The 22,134-nt window shown below is 37.8% G+C and overlaps 1 protein-coding gene across 5 annotated transcripts in view; it reads right to left on the bottom strand.

Moving 5' to 3' along the window:
• Window positions 1-22,134, bottom strand: part of EXOC4 (exocyst complex component 4) — an 800,870-nt gene that overhangs the window by 419,481 nt on the left and 359,255 nt on the right. For all 5 annotated transcript variants that reach the window (XM_061414741.1, XM_061414739.1, XM_061414736.1 and 2 more), the window contains one exon: window positions 18,543-18,639. In XM_061414741.1, coding sequence (XP_061270725.1) covers window positions 18,543-18,639 — 97 coding nt within the window. The remainder of the gene's footprint in view (window positions 1-18,542; window positions 18,640-22,134) is intronic.

The raw sequence follows: 22,134 nt of genomic DNA, 5'->3' as shown, positions 1-22,134 counted from the left end.
AAGGGTTGGATGGCATCACCGACTCAATGGAGATGAGCTGGAGCAAACTCTGGGAGATGATGAAGGACAGGGAAGCCTGCAATGCTGTAGTCCATGGGATCACAAAGAGTCACACGTGACTTAGTGACTGTACAACAATAACATAAAGGTTTTGGGCTTTGGGGTCCTTTTGCCTAGGCTTGAACCCTGGCCCTTCCATTTTCAAAAGAGTGATCTTGGTCAAGCCACTTCAACTCTCTAGGCCTCAGGTTCTTTACCTATAAAATAAGGATACTCATAACCCCTTACCACAGAGTTGCGGTGAAAAATGAATTAGACATACACCTTAAAATGTTTAAAACACAGCTGAGTATACCACTAGGACTCAATAATGTTAGTTATTTTTATTATAATTCACTTGAGACCTTTACAAGCAGACTGCAAAAGTCATACCCGGAGTGCACACTTTGATGACAATTCCATCCCACATTACTCTAACATTCCTAGAATTCCAAATGTCTTGAAACTATTGTTTAGTCTTTTATATATAAACTGAAACACAAGCAGCCAAGATGGGGACTCATCCCTCTTTCTGGGTACAAGCAGGAAACAATATTGGTGTTCCAGAAATGCAGTGTTTGCATGGCATCAAACTTTTGGTGGCAAATTGGACGTGAGCAGCGCAAGCAAAATCACTAAGACTGCATCAATAAACTGACGCCTTCTGACTTCAGTTACAGTTTTCCTGGAGTTTGCTGTGATAATGAACACAGACAGCATTGATCCATTGAGGACTACACCTGCTGCATTCCCACAAGTAATTCAATCATGTTTGTCAGGGAGAAACTGTGAATTATCTTAGGACATCCAAACACCAGCTTTCTCAGGGTATGATAATATATTTAAATTACAGAGGGGCTTCCTGATTGCATTAGAAATACATCCATCTTCCCCTTCTTATCTTTGCAGAGGGCATGCCACAGGCTTCATCACAGCCAAATGCAAACTTCTTCAAGGCTGGGATTGCTAATTGTATTTAAAAGAGCAACTGGTTTCTTTCTCAGTAGTTATTCACTATCCACCAAAAACTATCTGAAGTAAGTGTAGCACATATAAATGTATTTCATCCCACGCCCAGGTAAATCCCTAGGGGATGCTTAACACAAGAATGGGTTTGGTAAAGAGTCTACAAGACTGAGAAGAAATTAAAAGGAAACATAAAATGAATATTTAGAAATACCAAGGCCTATTTTTCAGAGAAAGTAGAAAAAAGGTAATGAGATATAACTAATATTTGGAAGTAAAAATATCTAGTTCCCAGCAGTGCAGTTTACTTAAATTGCTAGAAAGACTTCAACATATCAGCAGAGGCTTTCTTCCTCTCCCCAATCCAACTCTCAATAACACTTCCTGCAGACTCTCCAAAGCCTATGACAAAATGCTCTTAACATTTACATCTGTAATGGTTTTTCTCCTACAGAGAAGAGAAAATATGGGGAAATAAAAATTTTGACAGCCTTTGTGATGTTCAGTAAGGTGGAAGGATGTTTGCAAACTTCAAACCTGAGTGACTTGTTGTTCCACCTTTTCTGACAGGCGACATTAAACAAATGTCTCACACAAGAGGTACCTCTGGTGTGTGCGCTTGGGTTTGGGCAGAGAGGAGGGGAGGCGCTTTATGTGCTGTCATGGGAAATTAACGGTCTACCTTAGGAAGTTTTACAGACAATCACTTTAAATCAAACACAGGCAGCCTGTCAGCAAGCATAAGCGCTAAAGAGCACAAAATGGGTGACTTTCTCACTTTGCTTCATCCTCATCTCTACAATGACCTAAATAAGTTCTCCTTAAATAATGTTACCACCAAACACGTTTGGAAATTTTTTAATTTATCTAAATTAAATTTACCTAATTAATTTATCTAATTAATTTTATCTAATTTACCTAATTAAATTATCTAATTAACTTATTTATCTATTTGGAAATCAAACAGATATCCAAGTCAAGGTCTTAAGTCTGAATAGAATCCAATTCCCTTCCTCATCCCTATTCTTCTCCTTTTCCTAAACTTCACTAGTAATTGCAGATGTTACCATTTTCCCCTAAGATGATGGCCATTTTTCTAACATTTTCACTGGGTATGTGTACATTAATCTCAAAATAAGACTGTGTCCTGCCCTGAGCCATCTTGAGATGATGTGTTAAGTGCTATAATGAAGATGTCTAAAGCAAAATAATTTAAAAAATTCACACAAAAAATATTTCAAATAATTCAAAAGGAAATATAACTTACATCTTACAACAGTGGGTGAGTGTAAGACCAGATAAAAGCTGAGAGAGAAGATGAGACAGGACTGAATCTGGAAGGATCAAGTGTATACCAGATAATGAAAATGAGAAGGTTGGCATGGTTGATTTTGATTTAGGTAGAAATAAATAACTATGGGCAAGCTTGGCAGAGCTAAGAAAAGGAAAGGGCCAGTGAGGGTCTAGAGCATAAAAGGTGAGCACAAGAGCTGTGTGCTGTGCTTTTGCTTAGTAGAGCAGTCATGTCCAACTCTGTGTGACCCCATGGACTGTAGCCTGCCAGGCTCCTCCATGCATGGGATTCTCCAGGCAAGACTACTGGAGTGGGTGGCCATTTCCTTCTCCAGGGGATCATCCTGCCCGAGGGATCAAACCCAGGTCTCCTGCACTGCAGGAGGATTCTTTACTGTCTGAGCCACCAAGAAGCCCAAGAGCTATGTGGATGAGGTCAGAGAAGGCCTTATGCTCTACAAAAAGGCATTCATTCCGACTTGAACAGTAGACAATACAAAATCACAAAGATGAGGGAAGCAACATGATCATTCTGGCAGAGGTAGGGAAGATAGAGAAGTTTAGGTTTAGAGTGGAAACCAATTAGAAAGAGGAGAGGGGAAAGCAATGGCAACAGGTATGGGAAGGAGAAAATGGATTTGAGACATAATTGCAAAGCAGGATGGACAAAAATGAATGATAGTGCATGAATCAGGTGAGGGGGACACCAGTGTTCTAGAGCGACCCCAAGATACTAGGGGGGGGGTGGTATCTGGATCACTGAAGAGCTGGAGGCATCACCTTTCAGGAGAGTCAATAAAGGAAGATGAGAAGCAGAAGATGATTTGGGCGAGGATGCAGGTATGCGTAGGGGACTGGAGGTTGGGGGGTGGAAAATTTCAACAGATTATTATTATTTAGGTTTAGACCTGGACCTTTGGAGAGAGTTCAGTTTGGAGCTACCATTTTGAAATTTATAGCTAAAAATACTGAATGGATACAATAATGGCAAAAGAAGCAGAAAAGAGTCAAGGAAGGCTCGGTGGAGAATTTGTGTTGAGTGAGCGGGTAGAGAAAAGGGAATGTTCACGAGCCTGAGGACAAATGATATGAAGAGGAACAGGAGGTCAGAGATAGTGGTGACGGAGAAGCAAAGAAGGAAAAGGCTGAAATACAAAAGCAGCATCAGTTGTATAAAATACTTAGGAAATCAGTTAAGACAAGGCTGAAACACACCCTTGAGCTTTGGCAGTGAGACAGTGACTGGTCAGGAGTGTGCAAATGAATGGGAGGGGGAAGGAAATGGGGAACAGATTACGAGAAAAGAAAAGAGAAATTCAAGGGATAGGCTGGAGAGCTGAGGATGAAATGCAGGATTAAGAGATTTTTATAAAATGGGAGAGATTAAAAATATTTTTATAGGTCCTGGGGAAGGAGCCAGTAGAGAGGAAAAGACTGAGGACAGCGGAGAGAAAGAATCTAACAGAAAGAACAAGATCCCACAGGGCATGGAGGGAAATGGAATTAAGACTAGAGGAGAAACTGCCTCTGAAAAAGACAAGGCCACACAAAGAAGTGTGCCTCTATGACAAATGAATGCCTAAGAGTAAAGAAGAAAATTTAAGGAAATTCAGCACCGGTAAGAGGGTTAACAGACTTCTTTCTCATGGATCTTCTTATTCTAAAATTACCAGGATGCTTTAATAAGGAGAAAAGGTAAGGACAATGCCTGGCACACAGTAATCCTTCAGTAACTGTTTGCTGGAGAAAAGGAAACAAATGAGCAAAAAGTCATTAACAGAAAAATATGACTAAATAGAAGGATTTCCCTTGAAAATTCAGTTTATTTTAAGTACACTCAACTCCTATTGAATGTCAGAGCTGAATCTTGAAAAAATAGCCTGCCAATCAAAAAACATGTACAAGAGAAAATGTAATGAATTAAGGCTTATAAAGCAGAGGGCTTCCAACTTTTAGAGAGGATGCAGAGTCCTTTTTATTCTTCAGTGAAATCCTCATTTCAATTTGCTTGAAAGCTTCAAAATAAGAAAGAAGTGTAGATTCACTTAGATGCATTTTTGAGCATTGATGTACCTCTACCAACTCTCTCAGCATTTCTAATTTCATTTTAAAGAATGGATTGAGTCACCTCTTTTCATACAATTTTCTTTGCTATTCTTATTTCCACTCTGACATTGAAAAAAATAAAATAAAATATGCAAATGAGATATTGGTGGCTTTGGTGATGCCAGGGCCCCAAACACACTGGGCAGACAAAGAGAGCTGCTTATGGGTGGTAGGCATCACAGCTGACAGGGAATGCTAGTGGAGAGACTAGCAGATAGACACCGGAGAGACTGCAGATACATTACAACTCAGAAAACAAAGTGGCCATGACAAATGCGACTGGACAGAACATACTATATTCTGGTAGCCAGGTAGCTAACCTGATGGCAGTGGATGACAGCAATTAACTAAGCCCAAGACAGTGTAAAGAGTTTAAAAACACGTATCTTTTTAATATGCAAGAACTAAAATGAAAGATTCCAAGACCTACTATGGGTCTACTATACCTACTATGGAGAAGGCAATGGCACCCCACTGCAGTACTCTTGCCTGGAAAATCCTGTGGATGGAGGAGCCTGGTGAGCTACAGTCCATGGGGTCACGAAGAGTCGGACACGACTGAGCGACTTCACTTGCACTTTCCACTTTCATGCATTGGAGAAGGAAATGGCAACCCACTCCAGTGTTCTTGCCTGGAGAATCCCAGGGACGGGGGAGGCTGGTGGGCTGCCGTCTATGGGGTCACACAGAGTCAGACACGACTGAAGCGACTTAGCAGCATACCTACTATATCCATCAAGTTTTATTTTGTGCTTTTACAACCTGCCCATCCACTTACCAACCGCTCATTTGCTCATTTACTCAGAGCACTTTTACTGTCTGTTACGGGCCAGAATCACACGATTTACATCCTCACTACATTTAGGGTAGAGCCTCTTGGCTGGGCCTGGGCCGGCTTGCTGCTTCCTTTGATATTTCTACATATTAATACTTTTTCCTGCGAATGTTGATTTAAGGTGCCAACTGTCTTTCTTTGAAAACCATAATTCTTAATTATGAAGTCATATGATTCCCACTTTTCTTAGTGTTGAAATTCTTATTCTGTATTAAAATTGGCAAATGATGTTGGTTCTAATTATCTTTGTCATTGACTGATTCATAAATCCCATAGTTTAGTAAATACAGAGTCAATTAGTTTTATCTTCCCTGGCTTTCACTTTTATTTCCCAGGCTGTAGGGCACAGTATATATTCATTATCTATATAGTCTTGCTTCTGGGCACACCATATCACCACCTACCTGGACCACCCCTCAGCATTCACCACCATCCCTCCCCTCCAACCCCACCCCAGCCCCACCAGATCTCTTAGATGTTCAACTGGCCCTTTGGTCCCACAAGATAGGAAATCAAAAGATTTCTTGAAAACTTGCTTTGAAGCAGTTTAAATTGGTAAGCAGTCCTTAGGCCCACAGAACTCTAAAAAGTTCTCATTTATTCCCAAACAATAATTAAATATTGCTTTTATAACTACCAATTACAAATTTTGTTTTTATAACTACACATTTTATAACTATATACTGATACAATGACTGACATAAAGGAACCAAGTACTGCTACTGCTTCCAACAACATGGTAACTGACACGATATAAGGTTACACCAAAGAGGACTTCTTACAGTATTCCATTTAGATAAAGTTCAAGCACAGGCAAAACCTATCTATCCACAGCCAAAAAAATAAGAACAAGTACCTCTCAGGGATGGATGTCAACTGTCAATAGGAGGAAGTTTTCTGGGACACAAAAAATGATCTATATCAACATTTCATACATTGACCTGGGTTGTGGTTACATGTGAATATATATATATATATATATATATATATTTGTATATATGTAAAAATTCATAGAAATATATGAATACACAAATATTGTAGGGATTTAGACACAATGATGTATGTCATATTCCAATAAAAATTTAAAAAGAAATTAGCTTGCAAAATATTTACAGATTTTGAACTCATAGAGTCCAACTACTTCCCTGGTGGCTCAGAGGGTAAAGGATTTGTCTGCAATGCAGGAGACCTGGGTTCTATCCCAGGGTTAGCAAGATCCCCTGGAGAAGGAAACGGCAACAACCCAGTGCAATATTTTGCCTGGGAAATCCTGTTATAAGGAGTTGGGACTGGACTGAGCAGCTGTCACTTTCAGAGTCCAACAATGTAAAATACTTGAGTATTCTTTCACTAAGAGCAATATCCTACAAACTTTCTAGCATTACACTTTTTTCTTCCTGCTATGCATTAAATACTTTTGTACCTATTCGTGCCTGGAGAATCCCAGGGATGGGGGAGCCTGGTGGGCTGCCGTCTATGGGGTCGCACAGAGTCGGACACGACTGAAGCGACTTAGCAGCAGCAGCAGCACAGCGTGGTAGCTTACAAGAATAGGCTCTAAAGAATGCTCATTGAGAATGCTCCTGGTGGCGAAGCAGATGGGAATCTGCCTGCCAGTGAATGGGTCATGGGTTCCATCCTTGGTCCGGGAAGATTCCACACGCCACGGAGCAACTAAACCCACAAGTCACGACTACTGAGCCCATATGCGGCAGCTACTGAAGCCCGTGCACCCAGAGCCTGTGATCCACAGCAAAAGAAGCCACCACCATAAGAAGCCTGTGCACCACAGTAAAAGCAGACCCCGCTTGCTGTAAGCAGAGAAAGTCTGCATCCAACAATGAAGACCCAGCACAGGCATAAATAAATAAATGAAATTATCTTAAAAAAGAATGCTCACTGAGCTTAATGATAACAATCACCAAATCATTAGCATTCTCCCACAAGTGCTGAAAACTACTTAAGGACATCAGAGACTCGAGTCTCTATTTCAATCGCAAAAAGAAAAGAAGGCACACACCCAGCGTTTCCAAGTTCAAAACCCCTGCTCTTACTCAAAACATGAAATTAAAGTAATTAAAAATTCAATCTTCTTTAATGGCACTTCCATGTCAATTCTTTAAATCTGGTTGTTGTTGCTTCTCTTGCTTGAATCAAGGAACTCTCCTTTCTCATTTATTAAGTAACAAAATCTCAAAAAACACATGCTTAGCTGGAGGTTGCTTTTTATTTTTTACTACAAAAGGAAAATTAAAACGGTTTCTTGGCCACAGAATGGAATATATTTAATTTCCTGTATAACATATTTAAAAAAAAATAGTAGGCAGTATTAATGATTAAATTTTCAAATGACAATTACTGAAAGTAAGACAGTTGCTAATGACAAAGTATGCGAAACAGCAATAGAGACCAAATGAACGAGGCTGGGGTCTGTGTTTTCGAAGAGGCAAGGGGAAATGGTAAAATAATCTTCCAAATGACACTGAGAAACAGTGTGTAAAGTCAACACCCGAAGGAATATAAGTTATTAAAGGGAAAGACCATGTTTTCCCTCTAGGTATTCATATGCTATTTTTGATACCAACTTATATTATCAATTTAGGTCTCAAAATCAGATGTAAATGGGCTTCTGGCTGGAAGGAAACGTATTTCATTGAATGCTGAATAAGCATATTTTGGCTACTGCAGTCCAAGACAAATACACGTTCAGAATACATAAAAAGCAACACACAAATTAGGTAAACATTTTGCACTGGAAAGAACCTCCTCTACTGTCTCGTATATGTAAGCTTCCAATAATGTTAATTGATCATTAGAAAACTTCATTGATAGTAAGAAAATCTGCAACTAAACTATCAGCTTAAAGTCAAAATCATGGCAGCAGTCATGATGATTTTAGGTTTATCTGAAAATACAGTTTTAGTTCCATATTAGCTTTACAGCAGAAACAAGTACGCTTGTTTTGTCTTGTTTTGTCTTTCTGTTTTACAGCAGAAACAAGTACGCTTGTTTGTTCATTTTGTCTTACAAGTCCCCAAAAGGGTTAACTTATAACACACGCACCAGTTACTGGCACGGGGGGGAAAAAATAGAAAAGTACAAAAACAGGAGCAGAGAAGGAAAAAAAAAGAGAGAGAGTAAAAGGAACTCCATTGCCGAGAAGGGTGCAGTTCCTCTAATAATTGCTCTCTGTACAGCCAGGATCTGAGATTCTCTCTTATCCTTTTTGGTTTTTTTTTTTTTTTTCTAATTTTATTTTATTTTTAAACTTTACATAATTGTATTAGTTTTGCCAAATATCAAAATTAATCCGCCACAGGTATACATGTGTTCCCCATCCCGAACCCTCCTCCCTCCTCCCTCCCCATACCATCCCTCTGGGCCGTCCCAGTGCACCAGCCCCAAGCATCCAGCATCGTGCATCGAACCTGGACTGGCAACTCGTTTCCTACAAGATATTCTACATGTTTCATTGCCATTCTCCCAAATCTTCCCACCCTCTCCCTCTCTTATCCTTATCCTTTTTGGAAAGAAGAAAGTCAAAGCTGTAATGACTTTGACCAGTCAGACCTGGTCAACCGTAACACCTTCACTTGGTCAATGATAATCATAAGCACTAAACTGAAGTATAAAAATTAACCCAAATGATCAAGACTGGAATAAACACTTCCAACCAGAGTTCTGGAGCTGCACAGTATATTAGAAAGACTTCCAATCACAGACTTAAAGAATGTAGATCTCTCAGCTCTGCACCTTGTTAACTGCACCTGGAATTCATCTTTTGATTAAGCATGTCTAGGAAGGATACCGTCTTCCAAGGAAAATTTTCCTATTTTTGAACTGCTTTGTTCATTAGAAAAAAGCATTCATTCATTCATTCTCACTATGTAGAGTCAAATCTTACACATCCAACCAACTAGTTCCACTCCAGATTTATGAAACAACAAAACACAAAACTGCTTTATTTCTTTTAAGTGGCATTTTATATATTTGAAATCAGGTAGCAACTCTTTTGTTTTTCACTAACATTTTTGATTTTTCCTGCTGTTTCTCATAAGGACCAGTCAACACTTTTCTGCTAACTAGACTGGCCTGTCTGACCTCTCTTGACATTGTTGCTGAATTGTGCACTGACATGTGGACTGGAACCTGACTGACTCACCAATTCACTTTATTAATACAAAATTGCTAGTTAGTTGCAATCAGTGTTCAGCCATATACCATTATCATATTTTGAAAATACAAAACTTAAAAAAAAAGCTTCAAAAAGACTTTTTTATAATCTCCAAAGGTTAGTTTGAAGATTAAAAGCATTTAACATTTATTATATAAATTCAAAAATACAATATATATAAATAATATTACATAATTTCAAAAGCAGTGACTCAAATGTGGGGTTTGAAATCTAAATATACCACAACTCAAGTGTTTCACAGGCCTTCACAGGTCAGACACTCTGAAAAGACAGCAATATTTTTCATAATTCTGAGGACAGGGGGAAAAAGCATTGTGTTTCATAAAAATGCAACAGGGTAGCCACATTTCCTCCCATGCATGAATAATGTATGATCTACAATGTTATTTGCTAGACTGTCTAATCACCAGCATCTTTCAAAATGTCTATATAAGCTTTAGCTCATTAAGAACAAACATGTTATCTGTATAAAAATATCATATACCTGTGAAGACTCAGAATAATATTCTGCCAAAGGCCAATGCACACATCAAACTGACATGGTGGGCCAAGCTTTGTGCATTTCTCCAAGACAAAAACATTGAGAAAGAAATACAGAAAGATGACTTCTGTTTAAGACATTCACACTTACTCTAATAATCACACACACACTCTCACAATGTATCTATGTAACTATCGATCTAGTATAAAGAAAGAGTCCAGGGGCTATGGAACCCTTGTAAATAAAGTAAAAAATAACAACAATGAAAACAACCTAAGAGAATCAGAAGCTACATAAGAAAGCTTTTAAAGCAAGGTTGCTTCTATTAGAAAAGGCTTTATAATCTTGAAAAGGGTTTCCATAATTCATGAAAGAATAAGGAAAAAGTTGTTTAATGCAACCATGACCTTTCAATATAGTAATAAGAAAGAAAAGGTGAAAGAAAAAGGATCTGCTTCTATTATATAACCATTAAAAACAAAACATGAGTCTAAAAGATTAGTAGTTTAGGATCAATGATATTAAAAAAATAAATTTCCCAATTCACTTTAACTTTGTGATATTTTAGCCTTTAACAAACACTCTATAGTTACAATAGAGATAAAACAATGTTAAAATATATATGTGTATATATATATATATACATACACAGACACACACATATATATATATTTAATACACATATATATGAAATATACACACCATTTTTAGGTACAAAAGAAAGATTGATCTATTTCAATATCATTACTAAAACATTTCCCTTTATATTTTTATTCATATTTAATAAAAAAAAATTCACTTCAAATCAACAAATAATTGCTAAGCACTCCTACAAGTTACCTATTAATTCTTTTTTTTTTTTTTCCCATCCCTCGGATTCTCCAGGCAAGAACACAGGAGTGGGTTGCCATTTCCTTCTCCACCTATTAATTCTTTAAACAAATATTTACTGGGTATCCCATTCACACAGAAGATACATGTGAACCACTACTCCCTTTACTATGGAAGTAATGTTGAGAAAATGTTTGGGAGAGAGATTACAAAAGGTAAAAATCCAGGGTGTTATAAGAAAGCAGACTTGGAGTTCTGAAGATATAAAACAGCCTTACCAAATTAAATCACTTACAAGCAAGTCAGTACCAGAAGAGGTTGAAAAGACCTTTTGAGCTAGAGCAGGTTTAGACCAATAATCTGCATAATTCATAATTTTTAAGTGATTACTCCCAAATTATTCTCTATAAAAGACTTAGATTTGTTGGCAAAGCTTATTACAAAACTAACACACACAAAAAACCTACAAAACTTCTGCAAAGCTGCCCACAGAACCATACTACCTCTTCAAGAGAAAACAACAATTTATAGTTCAGCCACAACTATTTAAAAACTCTCATATATGGAAAGTTACACAGAAAGTTACACAGAATAACTCCTTCATAATCACTGCAGATGGTGACTGCAGCCATGAAATTAAAAGATGCTTGCTCCTTGGAAGAAACCTAGACAGCATATTAAAAAGCAGAGAGAATACTGACAAAGGTCCGTCTAGTCAAAGCTATGGTTTTTCAGTATTAATATATGGATGTCAGAGTTTGACCATAAAGAAAACTGAGTGCCAAAGAATTGATGTTTTTGAACTGTGGTGTTGGAGAAGACTCTTGAGAGTCCCTTGGACAGCAAGGAGATCAAGGCAGTAAATCCTCAAAGACATCAGTCCTGCACACTCATTGGAAGGACTGATGCTGAAGCTGAAGCTCCAATACTTCGGCCACCTGATTCAAAGAACTGACTTACTAGAAAAGACCCTGTTACTAGGAAAGATTGAAGGTGGGAGGAGAAGGAGACAGCAGAGGATGAGATGGTTGGATGGCATCACCGACTCAATGGACATGAGTTTGAGCAAGCCCCAGGAGTTGGCAATGGACAGGGAAGCCTTGTGTGGTGCAGTCCATGGGGTTGCAAAGAGTTGGACACGACTAAGCGACTGAACTGAACTGAGCATCTTGAAAGGCTAATGGCATAACAGCATTTGCTTACTATCTTTGGATAGTATTGTCAACATTGACCAGTATCAGAGATTTATTTTCCATTTCAGGAAACAGAAGTGTTAGGAGGGACAAAGGACTTTTACTGTATCAAACAGATGAATATTAATGGCTTCACCCATAAAAAGAGGGCTTTCTGCATATTCAAACCACAGTAACATGAAGTCTTAGAAAATAGTTTTTACTAATAGCCATTCTCTGAAGCTATGAAACAGTTCCCTATACAGCTGCTAACTGGCAGCTTCTATCATACATCTGACATGATTAACTTTTAGAAGCTATTCTTCTCCATAATTATGGACAAGAATGATTGGATGGTATGATTACAATTACCTGTCATTCCTACTGTTGTTTGCCCAAAGAAAGGCACACAGAAAACCAGAGAGACACTATCAGCAAAACCCATGTGGCCATAAAAGTTGGATCCCCCTAACTGACCTAAATGCCAGCTTACTCCTTACTGACTAATAAATATTTTTGGTTCAACCCAGGAAGTGTTTAATTGCTGCCTGATTTAATGAAATGTGGCTAAAAACAGTGAAAAATGCTCACAGCCCAGATACTGAGTATTCCAGTTGTGTTCAACAGAGGAAGCATCAGTGACATTTTTGCAACTTTAAATACCATCATCATCCACTATGTCTCGAGCCTCTTACCTCTGCCAAGTCACCCCAAGACTACAAACATCTGTTCTTGCAACTGTCTCATAAGAAAGGTACTTCATAAATGCAAAGTGCTCATTATCCTAAAGAGCCAAATGGCTTTTAAAGGCTAGTTAAAGCAACTAAGCAAAAGAAACAATGCACTGTCATTTGGACTTTTCAGATTTTAAATGTCAGGCCATTGGACATTTTTGTAAATATTGTAAAAAGCATTTCCCAATCACAAAATTGCAAAACTTGGAAGATAGAAAACAAAATTCAGACCAACCAACTCCTCTATTTTATAGATATGAAAAACGAAGACACACAGTGATTTGACCAATATCAAAGACTACAAAGTGGTCACTCATACCCACTCCCCCACACCCACTTTTATTGGTCTGTCCTCTCTACCATGCAGTATACAAATCCCCTTTCCATTGAAACAATGGCTTTAGTGCTTAAAGAATGACCAAATAAATCAGTTAATAAATTAGGTCCCCAAATTTCTTCTAACGGCAAAATTTAATGTATATTCTCTGCAGTAGATAAATAAGAAAAGATGATTTCATAAGGGTGAGTCCCTAATACAACAGGACCAGGGCCCTAGTTAGAAGGGGAAGGGGCTATGTGAGGACACAATGAGAAGACTTCTTTGAACTCCTGAGTTCTCATGTCTGACTGGCTCTAAACATTTGGAATTTCAGTTTCTCAAATGATGATGCACTAGCATTAAAATCCACCACCTTTCTTTGATGATTCCACCTTTAAAACCAAAAACTTATACACAGAGATGAGATGGTGAATACAAAAATCAAATGCATGTTTTTGTTTTCATTAGAAACACATTAGTAGCAAGCCACACTAATGTGCCTAATTATTCCAGAATGCATGCAATAATAAATGCATGCAGTAGACAGGCAATGGCAGCCCACCCCAGTGTTCTTGCCTGGAGAATCCCAGGGACGGGCGAGGCTGGTGGGCTGCCGTCTATGGGGTTGCACGGAGTTGGACACGACTGAAGTGACTTAGCAGCAGCAGCAGAGAGGTAAAGCTTTAGACTGTTTTCTAAATACTTCATTTAGATGGCTGCAGTCAGTTCTTCAAGTAATAACTCTATCTTCACCCATTTTTTTTGCTATAAGAAAAAATTGCACTAACAAACCTTGTCCTTGTTGCTTAGTCACTAAGTCATGTCCAACTTTTGAGATCCTGTGAACTGTAGCCCCCCAGGCTCCTCTGTCCATGTGAATTCCCAGGCAAGAATACTGGAGCCAGTTGCCACTTCCTACTCCAGGGGAATCTTCTGGACCCAGGAATTAAACCCAAGTCTCCTGCATCTCCTGCAGTTGTAGGTGGGTTCTTTAACACTGAGCCAGCAGGGAAGCCCACTAACAAACCTCAGGTACAATATAATCTGCTTTTAGAGAATAAAGAATAATAAGAAATTTTAAAAATAGAGAAAAATAAATTCTCACTCCCTCCCCCACCCCCTCCCAAACAGCAGCCACAAAGTAATTTCAAAGTTCCTGAAATAGTTAGATTATGTATTAATTATAACTGAAACTTATTACTCTATAGCAAACTGTGGTTAATACCTCAATAAAATACACACTTTTTTGGTAATGGAAATGCAACCCACTCCAGTATTCTTGCTGGGAAAATCCCATGGACAGAGGAGCCTGGCAGGCTACAGTACATGGGGTCACACAGAGTCTGGCGTGACTGAGTGACTTCACTTTACTTTAAACTTTATTAATATTTACATGGTGGTTAATAATTAACATAATGTAATTACTCAAAAATATAAATTTTAGAAAAAATATAAATGCTTGGCAGACCTAGACAAAAGAAGGGCAACATGCCACTCAACATTAACGTATCTTCCTTCCGTTCCCCCAATTCAATGCCTTTAAATAAAACCAGTTTATTAGAGTGAATTCATCCATTCTGGTTAAATGTTTCCAGAGAAACAAAAAATAACAAATATCTCAGTGGGAATGGTTGGGGGAGGGGGTGGTGGGAGGCAGATGTAAGTCCCATTATTTTTTAGGTTTATATTTTGGTCAAAGTATCTCAGAATCTACCTAGGCATGGCTAGAAATCTTTTTATTTCAATATGCTTTTGTTCATTTTAGACCCACAGGCAGAAAAACTGATTATACGACCTCTCACCATTAAAAGCCTACATTCAGGGTTTAATTGCACACAATGTCTTATTAGGCTGAGTAATGCAAGCATGGGCAAATAAAGAACAGAAACAGCAAGGATCGAAAAGAAGCAGAAGACATTAAGAAGAGGTGGCAAGAAGAACTACAGAACTATACAAAAAGGTCTTAACGACCCAGATAACCACCACGGTGTGATCACTCACCTAGAGCCAGACACCCTGGAGTATGAAGTCAAGTGGGCCTTAGTATTCAAACCTATAAACAAAGCTAGTGGAAGGGATGGAATTCCAATCGAGCTACTTCAGATCCTAAAAGATGATGCTGTTAAAGTGCTGCACTCAATATATCAGCAAATTTGGAAAACTCAGTAGTGGCCACAGGATTGGAAAAAGTCAGTTTTCATTCTAATCCCAAAGAAAGACAATGCCATAGAATGTTCAAACTATGTTACAATTACCTCATTTCACATGCTAGCAAGATAGTTGTCAAAATCCTTCAAGCTAGGCATCAACAGTATGTGAACTGAGGACTTTCAGATGTTCAAGCTGGATTTAGAAAAGGCAGAGGAACCAGAGATCAAATTGCCAACACCCACTGGATCACGGAAAAAGTAAGAGAATTCCATAAAAACATCTACTTTTGCTTCATTGACTGCACTAAAGCCTTTGACTGTGTGGATCACAAAAAGCTTTGGGAAAATTCTTAAAGTGATGGGAATATGAGACTATCTTACCTGTCTCCTGCAAAAACTATATTCAGGTCAAAAAGCAACAGAACTAGACATGGAACAATGGACTAGGTCCAAATTGGGAAAGGAGTACATCAAGGCTATATACTGTCACCCTGTTATTTAACTTATATGCAGCGTACATCATGCTAAATACCGGGCTAGATGACTTGCAAGCTGGAATCAAGGTTGCAGGGAGAAATATCAACAACCTGAGATATCCAGATGATACCATTCTAATGTCAGAGAGCAAAGAGAAGTAAAGAGCCTCTTGATGAGGGTAAAAGAGGAGAGTGAAAAAGCTGGATTAAAACTCAATATTCAAAAACTAAGAATATGGCATTCAGTCCCACTTCACATCTGGCATCACTTCGAGGCAAATAGATAGGGAAAAAGTAGAAACTGACAGATTTTCTTTTATTGGGTTCCAAAATCACTGTAGACACTGACTGTAGCCCCAAAATTAAGATGCTTGCTTCTTGGAAGAAAAGTTATGGGAAATCTAGACAGTGTATTAAAAAGCAGAGACATCAGTTTGCCTACAAAGGTCTGTATAGTTCAAGCTATGGTTTTTCCAGCAGTCATGTATGGACGTGAGAGTTGGACCATAAAGAAGGCTGAATGCTAAAGAATTGATGCTTTAGCATTGTGCTGCTGGAGAATACTCTTGAGAGTCCCTTGGAAAGCACAGAGATCAAACCAGTCCATCCTAAAGGAAATCAACCCTGAATATTCATTGGAAGGACTGATGCTGAAACTGAAGCTCCAATACTTTGGTCACCTGATGCAAAGAGCCCACTCACTGGAAAAGACCCTGATGCGAAGAAAGATTGAGGGCAAGAAGAGAAGGGGGCAGCAGAGGATGAAATGGTTGGATGGCATGATCAACTGAACGGACATGAATTTGAGCAAATTCCCAGAGATAGTGAAGGACGAGGAAGCCTGGTGTGTTGTAGTCCACAGGGTAGCAAAGAATCAGACACCACTTAGTGACTGAACAACAAAAATGAATACATGAATGACTACAGGAGACATGATTTATGATAATTATCAAAGTAAAATATACTAGCAAGATGATGCACACTGATTCTTCTCACTGTCGAAACTAAAATTTTAAACTTCTTTATTTTTTGGCCACACTGCAGGGCTTGCAAGATCTCAGCTCCCTGACCAGGAACTGAACCTGAGTCATAGCAGTGGAAGCCCATAATCCTCACTACTAGGTCACCAGAGAACTCTCATAAACTTGTAAACTTTAGAAGGAACAATAAATTCAGTAATCAGCCAATGCTGAAGTGTAAAAGCAAAAATTAAAAAAACAAAAAACCAACAACACTAAAAGATCTTAGTCATTTGAAGTTCCAAAAGCCCATGGAACCATGAGAAGCAAGGTTAAAATCTGACTCAAAGGCTAATTTAAAGTCTATAATGATCATTTGCTTAGGAAGGAATTAAGTCAGCTTGTAGACCACTTAACAGTCTTGTGACTTCCACTAAGAGTTACACAGAGAAAAAATAACTAACTATTTGCGTTATGCAACAAAATTCTCCCTAGTTCTAATCAATAATCAATTAAACTACTTTATGAAAGTAGAGACTAAACAAGTGAATTACACTGGTAAAAGTATAATCAAGCTATAAAACAACTCTCTAGTGAAGCAACATAAATAAAATAGTAAAAAAAAAAAAAAGAATTGTCAGGAATACATTCAACCCTACCAATATTTTACCAGAAATGTATTACTTAGTGTGAAATAAGTATATACACTTTTTATTCTAACTTCATGTTTAAAAAGAAAAAAATAAGTTTATGGGAAAAATAAAAAAACTCTTGAAAAGTGACAATACTGCTAATGAAACTTCCCAAAGATTTCTTCCATTGTTAAAAACAAATGTAAATATTAGGATTACATTTATTGAAGTAACAGTATACTTAGCAGTAAATTATGGTGTTTGAACTAGGTCAGAAGATGCCTATAATGATTAAGCTATCTTCTCATTTTCCTAACAATTAGGAACACTGACTAAGTAGAAATCAATTGTAATTGGAAAAGAGTTAAGTCCTAAACTAATTACTAAAGTCAGTTGATATATATGATAGTTAATTAATTTAGAAATTCTAAATGTTGCACTTTATATATGTATATATATATTTATATATATATACACACACACAGCATATAATGAATTATATAAATTAATTGACACTATATATTTCCCACAGCATTGTGGAATCTCAGTTCCCCAACCAGGGATTTAACCTATAACCACTGTATTGGAAGTGCAGAATCCACTGAACCACCAAGGGAAGTTCTTGTAAGTTTTTTAAATGGAAGTATCACAGATTCTTATTTTCTTAAATCACATTATCACAATAAACTGAGCATTGTGATAGATTTCATTCTACTCATCAAGTTTTATCTTCCAATATTTAAAACCATATTGATTGATATAATGCTTTTCAGTTTTCGTAAGTCGTATTTGTTCAGAGAACTGCTAATTCTCAAAGGATATCTGAGTCATTAGTTTAAATCAGTGAGACAGATCATGGGTCTGCAATTGTTTCCCGTAAAGGGCCAGTAAGAAAATATTTTAAGCTTTGTGAGGCATATGGATTCTGTTTTAAATATGCAACTCTGTACCTAGTGCCCCAGCCATGGGCAAATACATAAATGGATAAGCATGACTGTGCCAATAAAAACCTATTTACAAAAACAAGTGACAGGTTAGATTTCTCCATGGGTTTTGCCAATCCTGAAACAGTTAAGGAGGAAAAGAGAGGGATGGTAACAAGGAGAGGGACAGGAAATGGGAAAGAAAGAAAATCAAATAAACATATTTATGAAGTATTACTCTTGAGACTAAGTAGCTACTTAGTAGGGTTAACATTATTTTTCTATTGACAAACTTTGATTGTGAGGCCCTATAAAATGCAACAAAGTCTTTTTATGATTTGTTTCAATGCTGACAGACCTACTGGCATTCAGTATATCAGCATAAATAATGAAAATATTGATCTTCAGTAAGTACATAGGATTTGACTTACCTTAATAATGGATGGAATATGACGGTAATGTTCCTGGCTCCAGGTTTGCAAACAAATTTTGTTCCTCCACCTTCAATTAAGTTGTCATCAGGACCCCCTTTCAGAAAAAAAGCAAAAGAGAAGAGATCAGCTTATAGGAACTTAGAAAAAAAAAAGCCTATCTGATGGATGTTATACTATCATAAGGAATATCAACTTTGAGAACAGCTGGCTTTAATATTTACTAAATTATTATGAATGACTTGATCCAGTCTTCCTCGTGAAATAAGCAATGGATTAGCATTTTTCACTTTGGAGAACACGGAAGCACAGTAAGAATTACTTTTCAGTGTCAACCTTTGACAGCACAGTTCAGAGGAAGGAAGGAGGACCACTCAGGCTGGTCTAGGTAAGGCTGCAAAGGTTGGAGCAGAGGCCCATATGAACCTAACCAAGCTTATTTCATCAAATCTAAAACCCCACTAGTTTTAAGATACACTACTGTTAGAAGCAACAATAAGAAAAAAGAAATCCTGCTAACTAAAGTATACAATGCTTCCTTATTACATAGAATTTTCTTTTTCTTATTGAAGGTTCTTTATAGTTTAAATTACAAAACTAGGTCAAATAATTTATAAATAAATTTAAGACTTTATTAGTATTTGAGTACATCCAGTATTTTACTTCAAACTGCTGATACCCATTCTGCAAGGTTTAATGTTGATAAGTTCTTAATGCTATTAGAAGGTTTAAAGAGAAGGTGTTCTTATACCAACCAAATTTCATACTCTTTCCTCATATATTCCTTAACAGGTTCACTGACTGAAACACTGAAGGGTTAAGATGTGAAGAATAACCACTCAGCTCACACATACTGAGGCAAAAACAACTCGTTATGACTATTTTCCAGTTAACAGCCATTAAGACGTCACTAATTGAAGATATACCCTCACTTCAGAGTTTACAGTGTGACAAATGTACATCGAGGGGTGCTGGGAGAAATGTCCCCCAGATCACTATTCCTGTTCTTTGCATTAAAATGAAGCTCAATTAAAGTAATCTCTGGCCTCTCTCCATCTTTCATTCACTCTGAGGGAGTAAACTCCTTTGGTAAAACAGAAGAAAAGGCTGGGCATGCACAGCTTAGCAACATTCTTATTTCACTTCAGAAATCAGAATGCCTGTACAAGGTCAGCATTGTCTCACTAAGTTTAGCAAATAAAAGGTCCTACCTTGTCAGAGAAGGATGAAGTGGTCCAGCACCTTCTATAAACAAGCAAATTCGTCTAATTCTGATGTTCAGCAAGCAAACTCATTTTGCTCTCAAACTAGCTTACACTTTCAGTCTGCCTTCTATCAGTAGAAAAGTGGAAGTGGTATTTCACCTTCCATTTGCTTACATATATTATTTCATAATAGTATCAGAACTCTAGATAGGGAAGGTAGCTGCTATTTAATAGACTTTTTCAAAACCCTAACAATCTACACACACAATATTGCATTTCTTTTTTTCTGAATTAAACAGCTTCTTTTTAATTATAGTTCTTTTCATGATACCAAACATAACTAAACCTCACCTGATTTATTATCTGTTTTAATGGTCTCTGAGGTATCTTAGAAATTGACTGATAAAAACATGTGAAGCTTAAGAAATCTAAAGCCTGGATCATCAAGACTTCCCAGAGGCATCAGAGTTTAGACAAATCCCATTTGAATCAGCTATTTCCACCAACGGATCAAAGAATGGTTTTTCTTAAGAAATACAGAAAATACAATGACACGTACAGCTCTTGATTCAAAATCATGAGCTTTTTGTTCTCATTTGGGAAAAAAATCCATTATTATATTTGCATTGGAGATATCACTGCTCTTAAGTCAATGATTTTGCTTGGTTAAAAGTGAAACAAAAGGAGAGAATCAACGTTACAACAAACACTAGTCCTATAATAAAAATCCTCCTCCAAACTTCATATGATTTGGTTACAGACCAAAAAAAAAAAAAAAAAAAACCCACAGAATAAAAATATCTTTATTAATACTTCTCAAGATCATAAAACCAAGTCATAATTGAATCACCAAGGAAACGTGCACATGCGCAGAAGAAACCAGGTTAAATTCTGCACTCTAGGAACAACATCAATGATTCAAATGACTTCCTATGAAACAAATAAATCTACAGAAAATAACGCACTAATCTACTCAATATGAGTTATGAGCATATCTTAAAGGGACAAATATGAGTGGACTGCATGACCTCTAACGGTTTCTAAAAACTCTGAAGCTTTCTGATTTTAGATACTCAATAATTACACACAGGCCTGATTAACACAGCTTCAAACCAGCATCTTCACGGACACTGAACACATTGTACGATGACTACCTCAAGGCCTCGGCCCACAGTGGACTGTATCTGGGGAGACTGCTTGTCTCCTACCATTCCTTTAGGGCCCAGGAGGTATAGCCCAAACTGTCAAATGCCCCTCTCCTGATGTCCACAACGCCATTCACTTCAGTTCAGTCCCTCAGTCATGTCCAACTCTTTGCAACCCCATGGACCAAAGCACGTCAGGCCTTCCTGTCCATCACCAACTCCCGGAGTTTACTCAAACTCATGTCTGTTGAGTCGGTGATGCCATCCAACCATCTCATCCTCTGTCGTCCCCTTTTCCTCCTACCCTAAATCTTTCCCAGTATCAGGGTCTTTTCAAATGAGTCAGCTCTTCTCATCAAGTGGCCAAAGTACTGGAGTTTCAGCTTGAACATCAGCCCTTCTAATGAACACTCAGGACTGATTTCCCTCAGGATGGACTGCGTGGATCTCCTTGTACTCCAAGGGACTCTCAAGAATATTCTCCAACACCACAGTTCAAAAGCATCAATACTCTGGCACTCAGCTTTCTTTATAGTCTAATTCTCACATCCATACACGACCACTGGAATAATCATAGCCTTGACTAGACGGACCTTTGTTGGCAAATTAATGTCTCTGCTTTTGAATATGCTGTTTAGGTTGGTCATAACTTTCCTTCCAAGGAGCAAGCGTCTTTTAATTTCATGGCTGCAATCACCATCTGCAGTGATTTTGGAGCCCAAAAAAATAGCCAGCCACTGTTTCCCCATCTATTTCCCATGAAGTGATGGGACCAGATGCCATGATCTTAGTTTTCTGAATGTTGAATTTTAAGCCAACTTTTTCACTCTCCTTTCACTTTCATCAAGAGGCTCCTTAGTTCTTCACTTTCTGCCATAAGGGTGGTGTCATCTGCATATTGATATTTCTCCCGGCAATCTTGATGCCAGCTTGTGCTTCCTCCAGTCCAGCATTTCTCATGATGTACTCTGCATATAAGTTAAATAAGCAGGGTGACAATATACAGCCTTGACATAATCCTTTTCCTAATTGGAACCCATCTGTTGTTCCATGTCTAGTTCTAACTGTTGCTTCCTGACCTGCATACAGATCTCTCAAGAGGCAGGTCAGGTGGTCTGGTATTACCATCTCTTTCAGAATTTTAGTTTATTGTGATCCACACAGTCAAAGGCTTTGGCATAGTCAATAAAGCAGAAATAGATGTTTTTCTGGAACTCTCTTGCTTTTTCGATGATCCAGTGG

Source organism: Bos javanicus, chromosome 4 (assembly GCF_032452875.1).
Source record: "Bos javanicus breed banteng chromosome 4, ARS-OSU_banteng_1.0, whole genome shotgun sequence".
Classification (NCBI taxonomy): Eukaryota; Metazoa; Chordata; class Mammalia; order Artiodactyla; family Bovidae; genus Bos; species Bos javanicus.
The sequence above is the reverse complement of the archived record's forward strand: the minus strand, read 5'-3'. Positions and strand labels throughout refer to the sequence as shown.